Raw genomic sequence first — 9,923 nt, 5'->3', positions numbered from 1 at the left:
TTGTCCACACCATCAACTGCATAATAGGACCAGTGTGCCTAATTCAACCATGTTAATGTTTATTGTATTTGGTTGGACAGTCTCACAATCACATGTTGTCATTTTTGTATGTCAATCGAAGTAACTCATCATGACATCACTACCAAAAGACTATTCACTTAATGCAGTGCCAATTGAAGCGCATGCTTGATTCACTTAGAGCTGAGAGACAGAAAGTGGAGAATCCACCCGGAGCTCTCGCAGTTTGCTCCTGCGAGCTCCACGTGGATTAGTTTGAACTTACTGCCACCTGCTGGAAAGTGAGAGGCGGACATCCCAAGTATGTGGCGTTGATGTGCTTTGGGAAATACTTAAATTATTTTAAAGCGTAGTAGAGATGTAACGCCATGAGCCATGGCGGTAACGCACCAATTAGTTATTTGCCACCCACAAATAAACCTCAAAAACAACAGCATGAGCCGTGTCAGTCGGAAAATGTGATCTATCTTGTTTGTACATCCCTAACAGGCATCTCTAATTTGGCTTTCTAAGACAATATTAACTAGACAATGTCCAGATGCTATTTCACCACGTGTGTAATGCAAGTGTAAAATGACAAAGCAGCCCTGAACGCAGCGCGAGCTCTCGAGCGCTGCTGATACGGATGTTGCTGCTGCTGAATTGAATCACAAGTGAAACAGTTGTTTCCGAAAAGTTTCCCCCGGGCTTTGAAGATGTCGGGCACCGCCATGCAAAAGCAAGACAGTGCAGTGTTGATACTCGCAGTTGTTGGCTTGGCCCTTGTTACCATTCTCAGTGTGTGGAAGTTAAAACAGTTTAAATATAGACTCATAACTGAAACTGGAGGTGCAATGTTTTATGGTGAGTAGCCTGTGCTGATTTTGCCAATTTAGAGGTGAGAGCACGGAAGCCGTTATTTATCTACACTTCCTGAACTCACAGTTTACATTTATACATCGGAATGCTCATAATATAAAGACAGTTTAGGGTACAATTTATAGAATCTGGGCCTTAGTAGGATTTGCATTGGTCACATTCTCTAATTTGGCTCCTGTCACCATTTTTTAAATAATTAAACTTGTTCCTCGTAAATATACATTAAGATGCAAGTGAGTTTACGTTGGCAGCCACATTAATGATATTGATGAAGGTTGTGATGCACTATTAACTTTTGATTGGTCATTTGACATTGAGACATTGGACTCAACCCTTTTAATTTAGGCATTACACCAAAACAATAATGTGCTCCATACCATAAACTATTAAAGGCTCACCAGTAGTATACCTGATTCATATTTAGTTATAACGTCCTGTTTTATATTAATTTGCATGACAGTAGCTGCATTGTGATTTATTTGCTTCTGGAAGAGTTTTTAGTATGTTGCATAGGTTTCGTAACTGCAGCTTCTTTTTGGTACTCTTCTGCAGGCGTGCTTGTGGGGTTGATACTGAGATGCTTGCCATTGGACCGGGGAGACAATATGGAAACTGTTTGCACTTGTGGTGATCTTAACAACACGCCTCGCCTCTTGACAATCAACGGCACGTCACACTTTAACTGTTTTAAACATGTTGGGGGAGTCAACCAATGGTGCCCACCGGCCTCAACCCCTCATATGGTAACTATGGCAATTTAATTTGACTTGAACTTCCAATACATGCTACAAAAGTGAATTATTTATGTAGGTGGTGCAGGCTGTGACACAACATAGCCTCTAATGGAAAGTGAAACAACCTGTTAATAAAACATTTACTTTAAAAAGGTGCCCTATTAATATTGCAGAGGGAACATGGGAAAACAAATTGCACTGTACAGGAGGCTTTCTTTTCCTCTGATGTAGTTTCATACATTGAAATAATAGGTATTCTTTTTTTATTCATTGCGTCCTTTGATCAGACCTAGTTGTCCCTTGTGTATAGAGGATGCTCTAAAGGTGCCTAATTTTTGGTTTTCTTTTAAAATACTCGCATGGTCTATTTATCATTAGGGAAGCAAGACAGTGACGGCATCGAGAGAAATAGGGAAAGAAAACAATGTAACCTATATTATAGTGTCGGGAGGAAGAAAAGCCACTGCGTTCTTTTATGGCATTTGTGTGGTCAGGTCTTCACTGATGAGGAACAGGAAGCTACCGACACTCTCCACCTTAGTCCTATTGATGGTCCTCTCTGTGGCTTCTTGTTGTTCACAACCAGCTCCTTAGTTTAGACATTGAGGTGGAGGTTGTTGTCGATGCACAATACAAGGGCTCTGACCTCCTCCCTGTGGGCTGTCTCACCGCCGCTGGACACGATGGTGGTTGCGTCGTTAGCAAGCTTAACGATGTCGTTGGAGCTGTGGATGGTGACGCAGTTGTGCGTGAACAGGGGATACAGGGAAGGGCTCCAGTGGTGAGAGTCAGGGTGGAGGATGTGGTGGTGGTGCCTGTATGTGCACTGCCTGGGGTTTGCCCATTATGAAGCTCACGATCCAGTCATAGAGGGTGGTGCTGAACCCCAGGTCTCTGAGCTTGAGTAGCACCATTTTGGAGGGCACAATGGTGTTAAATGCTGTAATATTGTAATTGAATAATAGTGTTTCTCTGGTCCAGGTGGAAGAGGGCAGTGCGGAAGGTTACGGTGATGGAGTTGTCCGTAGATCTATTTGACCTGCAAACTGATGTGGGTTCAGTGAGTCATGGATGAAGGTTTTGACTAACCGCTCAAAGCACTTCATAAGGATGGAGGTGGGTGCTACTGGGCGTCAGTTGTAACAGAAAGTCTGATCAGTGAACAAAAAAGTCTTTATACTAACACTTTCTTAAAGGTTTCCTCCTGCCAACGACTGCAAACATAAACCATGAATACAATTACAAAACCCAATTTATAAATTTTCTAAAATGTGGGTTCCTCTCGAGACATTCTGTGTCTTTACTTGCAGAACTCTCATAATGAGAGACACGTTGTTATATGTATATATATATACCAAATTAAATCTGCTCAGCAAACTGTATATCAATGATGTTTTCTAAATGTAGTAGAGATGCACTGCCGCTTAGGATTTGACTTTGATTTGTTTAATAAGTCGTACTGTCCTCACTCAAACAGAGGTTTGGTCAGGACAGTGTTTGAATTGTAAATTATTTTTCCCAATGAATTAATCTATTTTGTTTCTGTTGAAAGCATGAATTGGAACCTCTTTGCTTTTGTTACACTTACATATAACATAAATATGACATAGTGTAATATATATAGTCTATTGTATACAGTATATTGGTGAAAATGGTCATCATGACTGTAGTTTTTCAATATACTTGTATATTTCTAAAATAATGAACATCCAGTCAAAAATGTATTCTCAGCAGAATATTTCAGATACTGATCATCACTTTTAATCAGGAGGGAGCTTTATGGTTTTTTAAAAATGCTCATGATCTCATTTGAATTCTACATGCAAGGATTTTTAAACAGTTTTTATCAAAGTCACTGAGATGCAACAGGAATAATGTCACAAACTTCTCACAGAAATTATTTGTGTAGAAGGAATTAGTCAGAGATCATAATATAACGACGAACTAGATGAGCCTAAGCTTTGACAGCCGCCTCTGGCTGTAATTAGTAATATCACTGTTTTCTGGCTCGCTTTCATATTGTCGCGGTGCCATCAGCGAGATCTGTCATATCAAAGAAACCAACCAATGAGGCGGGATTCAGCCACATGATGGCGAATATGCATGAGTGGATGTGAAGTGAGTGTGTTTGAAAATGTATTTCTTAATCCCAGAGTGATATTTCAACCCGAGAGAAAGGGAGCAAGTGACCCATGAACCCTGCAAATCATCCAGGGCAAGTGTAACTCTTCACTAATGGCTTGGACTCTTTGGCCCCTTTGAATGCTGGGGTCTCATTAGAAAACCAGCAGAGGCAACCACAAAGGCCATTACTTCTGTCAGACCATTCTGTGTATAGCCTTCACGCTATTAAGCCTGATACATATGGGGACCTAGCAGAGAGAGAATTCCATTGCATTACTGAGTCCATTATGTGCCACTGGGGAGTAAAGCATTAAAGTTTGTGGTCTGATTAAATTTAGTGCTGCTCAGCTGAAGAGGCAATTAGTGTATACAACACACCTCCATCCCGACTCTGTGGTGCAGGTGGCCCTTAGAATAAAACCACTAGCATATACATAATTGATTACAGTGTCTGTATTAGTCTCTGTTATGCCATTTTGTATTTGTCATGCACAGTCTGAAAAAATACATATATATTGGGCTTTGCGGGTAATTGCAGTCACAAGAAAGTCATTTTTTTTAAGCCGGGTGACGGTAGCAGAAAGATGGGAGCAATTTGTAGTGCTTGCAACCATTTCAAGTGTGAATTACTGCGAAAGCATGGTCACTCCAAACTATAGGGGGCTTTGCACCATCAGAAATTATGATTAAAAATGCAATCTTCCACATGTGTAAATGGTCCCCAAAATGCAATGCTTCATGGAAATAGGATATTTACAGAGACAAGCCTATTTTCATTTGTCCAAATATTCATGCAATTCCGGCTGCTTCAATATTTTCTCTGCAAGCATCGCCCCCACATATCTGACATTTAATTGAACTGGAATTTTATTTTGAGCAATGTAATGAGACCTTATGGGATGTAAAAATCAGAAAAAAAACTTTAAAAAAAAAACTTAAAAAAAAGTGATCTGAATTGAATATCACTGCCGTTTGATCCTCAGAAGGTATCCACAATAGACATGAAATGGATTCGAGGATGAAGGACATGAAAGGCTACCTTTCTGGGCGGCTTATGGTTGCATCATATTGGCTGGGATGAAAAACAGACAGAAAACGTGCACGGTATGTTAAAAGTGTGCGATGCACTCTGGCGACGGTTTACGTTGAAGCTAATGTAGGTTGTTGCGAACAGCAGCTTGGATTTTGTTTGATGTTAATCCGTCTATTGTCTCAACGTGTGTGTCTCTACTAATGGGTCTCGCTTATTCCCGTTCTCAAGAACACTGGGAGCCTCTCTGGTGAACACTTACACAACCTGTTAGACTTCTCACTTTGTATTATGCTTTGCTTTAATGAGCTGAGGAAGTCTGAGGGTGGGCACTTGTACAGAATGCCAATGCAGTACACAATAATTATATAATAGGGCTGATGTAATAATGCACCATCTAAGTAGTGGCCCGACCGAATGAATATTCAAAGTTTGTTGTTGAGAAGAATTTGTAGCATTTACTAACATGGCAGTTAAACACTCAGTAACATGGTTAATGTTTGGGTTTTAATTTTTTTAAGCTACAATGTGATGATGTTTGTATGTAGACAGGTTAAAGCCTTCTTTGTGTTAGCTGACTTTGTGTAGTGGTACCTATAATCCTTCCAACTGCAATGTTCTTGGGTGGGAACAATAACAAAATATAAGCTTGGAGTGTAATACTTTTTTTCTATCACCAATGCGCAAAAGTCTTTTGTTTTCTTTTTTTTCGAGAAAAAAAAAAGAAACGGGACAGATAAGGTTGTCGCGGTACCAGGAGACCATTCTGACATTGGGATTCAAAAAGAAAAGATAACTGCCGCCTGTCTGCAAAACAGACGTGAACAATGCGTGTGTAATATCTGTCAGTCAGTCACATTCAGTAAACAGAGTCCTCTCGCTCCCCACGGAGCCCTTGTCAGTCACCAACACAACAGCTCTGTCTTTTACAGGAGACCTTTGATCCCGAGGTCCTTTTCAATCTGTTCCTGCCACCCATCATCTTCCATGGAGCTTACACCCTCAATCAGGTGAGACTGCTGTCCTGACATGCCTCAGTGTCAGGGAAAAAAAAAACATCATCAAAGGACTGTTCCTTTTCTGTGAGTGCCTCGTCAGTTCGGAAAAAAAAAAGGCCCAGCCTCTCAGCGTGTGCTGCTGTTGGTGACGTGGAGCCGAAGGCAATGTGTAGCATGCTGTTAACCTGCGTGTTTGATGCTACTGATTGGTGGTGTTCATTCAAATTTTTGTTACAGAAACGATTCATTGGGAATCTTGGATCTGTTTTGACTTTTGCGTTTTTGGGAACCGCAATCAGCTGTGTCACTATAGGGTAAGCATTGTTTTGTTCATTCACACACAAATGAACACATCAGAAATACATGAACACACACACACACACACACACACACACACACACAGAGTTAAGGTGCACAGAAAGAAGAGACTGGCTGAGGTAATGGATATCACAACATGTTCTTTCTACAAAACTCAACAGTAAATTATGAATTACATTATTTCATTATATTAAATGGCCAGAATAAATATAATATAATATTGATAGCTATGTGTGCATTCGTGTATAATCACCTAAAACTAAGAATTGTTGTGTTTTCGTTAGCTTAGAACGAGCCCTTCATATCTACATGGGGAGTGGGTTCTCTTAACGGAGTCCGCCATGTTGCACCGCCATGTTGCCCATGTTCCACCGCCATGTTGCACCGCCATGTTCCACCGCCATGTTCCACCGCCATGTTCCACCGCCATGTTGCACCGCCATGTTCCACCGCCATGTTGCACCGCCATGTTGCAGCGCCATGTTCCACCGCCATGTACCACCGCCATGTTGCACCGCCATGTTGCACGGCCATGTTGCACCGCCATGTTGCCCATGTTCCTCCGCCATGTTCCACCGCCATGTTTCACCACCATGTTCCACCGCCATGTTCCACCGCCATGTTGCCCATGTTCCACCGCCATGTTCCACCGCCATGTTGCCCATGTTCCACCGCCATGTACCACCGCCATGTTCCACCACCATGTTGCACCGCCATGTTGCAGTGCCATGTTCCACCGCCATGTTGCACCGCCATGTTGCAGCGCCATGTACCACCGCCATGTTCCACCGCCATGTTGCACCGCCATGTTGCATCGCCATGTTGCATCGCCATGTTGCATCGCCATGTTGCCCATGTTCCTCCGCCATGTTCCACCGCCATGTTTCACCGCCATGTTGCCCATGTTCCACCACCATGTTCCACCGCCATGTTGCACCGCCATGTTGCCTATGTTGCACTGCCATGTTGCCTATGTTGCACCGCTATGTTGCACCGCCATGTTGCCCATGTTGCACCGCCATGTTGCACCGTCATGTTGCCCATGTTGCACCGCCATGTTGCACCGTCATGTTGCCCATGTTGCACCGCCATGTTGCACCGCCATGTTGCACCCCCATGTTGCCCATGTTGCATCGCCATGTTTCTACAGAAACCCAGAACGGACAAACCAAACATGATTTTCAATAACCAATCACTAGAGGCCAACGCATCCACCTGAATCACACATCATTTTAAGTCATGACAACAACTTTGTGCCGGTGTTTTGAGAATGGAGCAGAGTGAGTCAAAAGAGAAAAAAACTAGCCCACGATATCAGGGGATATTGAGATATGTTCAAATTAATTAGTTCATCAAGAGGGTCATATGAAATTCAAAACTATTATTTAGCAGTAGCTGAAAGAGAGGCCATTGAGAGAGTGATTCAGAGATTTCGAGGTTATTGTCCCATATAGGCTTCTATTATGCATTTCACAATGGCATTAGTCCCGCCCCTGCCTCTGATTGGTTAATCATTACACCCGCCTTTGCACTTATTGGGCAACTTTTTCATTGAGAAACCGCTATTTCATGTAACGATGCCAGGGGACTCACAATGTATAGGTCTGGACCCAGGCAATGATGCCATTCTAATTTAAATTATAAAGACATAACTTATGAGAATTCATCAACAACCGAGCAATACAGTCCTGGATTAATGGGAAACAGGAATTCAGTGTCTGACATTAAGTAAAAGTAAGATAGTAGAAATTAAAAGTCTAGAAATGTAATCATATGCTGCTTATAATGCAGTATTTCCTACATTAAATTATAAATTGTTGTTCCCTCTGTATTGTGTCATTTGTAAATGAATGTGTTATGTCCCAGTTCCTTACTGCATAATATTTATATATACTAAATACTTGTTGTCACAGTAGGATTTTTCTGCAGTTACATAGTTAGCAACACATAGAATACACAAAAACAGTGTCACTTATTATTTTTACCAAGAGGTAAACTGTTTATAAGATTTCATGAGGACCCTTTGGGAGCTGTGTCATCACATCTGCAATTAAGTGAGAAATCGTTGCAGCTATGAGTAGCTTCTCTATTCGCTGGGTGCGTTGCATTGAGGTGCAATGGGCCTTTGTCACAGCAGCAAAAGCACATGTGTAATCCTATATCATTAATTACTGCTCTGCTCAAGTTTCCCAAGTGAACCATGGCATTGAGCCAGCATGCACAACAGCAAGGTCCTGGAACTGAATGGCATAGAGCCATAATTAAGGTTATTAACCACAACAGTGCTTTTTCTATTATAATCAGTCAAACCATCTGCTGTGAACAGTTCTATAGTGCTGCTCCAACAGCACACACGAGATTATCAAATAATCGAAACCTGCTTTGCATTAGTGTGTAGATTGGAACTGGGCTGCTATTCTGGCCTCACAACGCTAGATGGCACTCTCAGACTTTGGAGGAAATGGAGACCTCTGCACTCCAGTCGTTTCCCGTTGCATTATTAATGTTCTGCACACAAAGACTATGTGGAAACCTCATAACTCTAGTTGTTGTTTTCTTGTTATAACTTCAGGATCCTCTTTGATCAGAAAAGCAGTCTTCAATGTTATGAAGCCCTTTCAAAGGATTTAAAGTGGCCAATATTTTAGGCACACCCATACAATCTAATGAAATCCCAGAAAAAAATCCCAGACCTGACCAATCCTGTTGCTTGTTTGTGAGACTGCCATTTCCCACGGGGAAAAGAGAGTCTCATGGGAGTGGATGAACCTTAATGACTCAACTGACTGAGTACATCCACTTCCTCTCTGTATCTCTCTCTCTCTGTGTTCGCCTGCCGCTGTATCTCTCTCTCTCTCTCTCTCTCTCTCTCACACACACACACAATGTACGACATTAACACAACTTCAAATCTCCCTTAGAGATAGATGAATAAGACAGCTTAGTTGCTCAACCTGAGGGCACTGCTTTAAAATGCCGGCCTTGGGGACAGGTTGTGTGCCATCACCGAGGTATGCCCATAGATAGAAAGGTTCCCCCGAGGACAAGCTGGCATACTGAATATTATGGGATGCTTCACAGTGTCAGGATTAAACAGATATCATTTATCAGACTGCAGTGTTGAATGCAGAATGGACATCTTTGCATGTTTTTGCTCTTAGTATAGTATTTTCACAAGGGAGCGCATACAGTGGTGCATTCTGGGACAGTTAGATTTTAGATTTGTTTTATTGCCAGGCCCTAGAGCAGATAAAACCACTGCTTCTGTTTTATTTCGGTCACAATGCCCTTCACAAACCCTCCGCATGGTTTTTTAGTCTTTCGGGTGATTCCGTGTTCACACAAGCTCAGACTCATAATTCTGGTGTCCTTTTATTATGTCTGATGTCATGAAATGATGGGGGTGGAAATGGATAGTTGCTGAGATGAGGTGTCAAACAGTAGTAGTTGAGGGTCATGTAGATCCATAGGCACACATATTACAGTAAATGTGGTCAAATGTAATGCTCCCCTGCGTACTCGCAGCTTTGTGTCACCTGCACTAAGCAGCCGCTGCCTGGAAACGGGTCAGCTCACCTGCTGGTAGCATCTGGTCCCATTACCCACACTACTCTGGGGGAAGCCCTGCTGCGGTTAGAGGGATGACTGATGGGACTGCTCTGGCTGGTTCTCCCCGATGACCTCGCTGTGTGCCCTTCTGCCTGTTTGTCCTCTGTCCCAGGGCCTGCGTCTACGGCTTCACCAGACTGATGGTGCTGTTGGGCCAAGCAGCAGATGGAGACTTCTTCCTCACGGATTGCCTCCTGTTTGGTGCCATTATGTCGGCCACTGACCCAGGTAGCT

At 42.5% G+C, this 9,923-nt stretch overlaps 1 protein-coding gene across 3 annotated transcripts in view; it reads left to right on the top strand.

Annotated features, from left to right (window-relative positions):
* Positions 1-651: 651 nt before the first annotated feature.
* Positions 652-9,923, top strand: part of LOC117749798 (sodium/hydrogen exchanger 9-like) — a 51,950-nt gene continuing 42,678 nt past the window's right edge. For 2 of the 3 annotated variants that reach the window (XR_004611736.1, XM_034560570.1), the window contains exons 1-5: positions 678-861; positions 1,429-1,619; positions 5,697-5,774; positions 6,000-6,076; positions 9,802-9,917. Coding sequence is in view for 2 of the 3 variants with exons in the window: in XM_034560570.1 (XP_034416461.1) it covers positions 714-861; positions 1,429-1,619; positions 5,697-5,774; positions 6,000-6,076; positions 9,802-9,917 (610 nt within the window). In the remaining variant the exon portion in view is untranslated. Of the gene's footprint in view, positions 862-1,428; positions 1,620-5,696; positions 5,775-5,999; positions 6,077-9,801; positions 9,918-9,923 lie in introns of all 3 variants that reach the window. The other variant, XM_034560569.1, reaches the window with a different exon arrangement.

The sequence above is a fragment of the Cyclopterus lumpus genome, chromosome 20 (genome assembly GCF_009769545.1).
Source record: "Cyclopterus lumpus isolate fCycLum1 chromosome 20, fCycLum1.pri, whole genome shotgun sequence".
In the NCBI taxonomy this organism is placed as follows: Eukaryota; Metazoa; Chordata; class Actinopteri; order Perciformes; family Cyclopteridae; genus Cyclopterus; species Cyclopterus lumpus.
The sequence above is the reverse complement of the archived record's forward strand: the minus strand, read 5'-3'. Positions and strand labels throughout refer to the sequence as shown.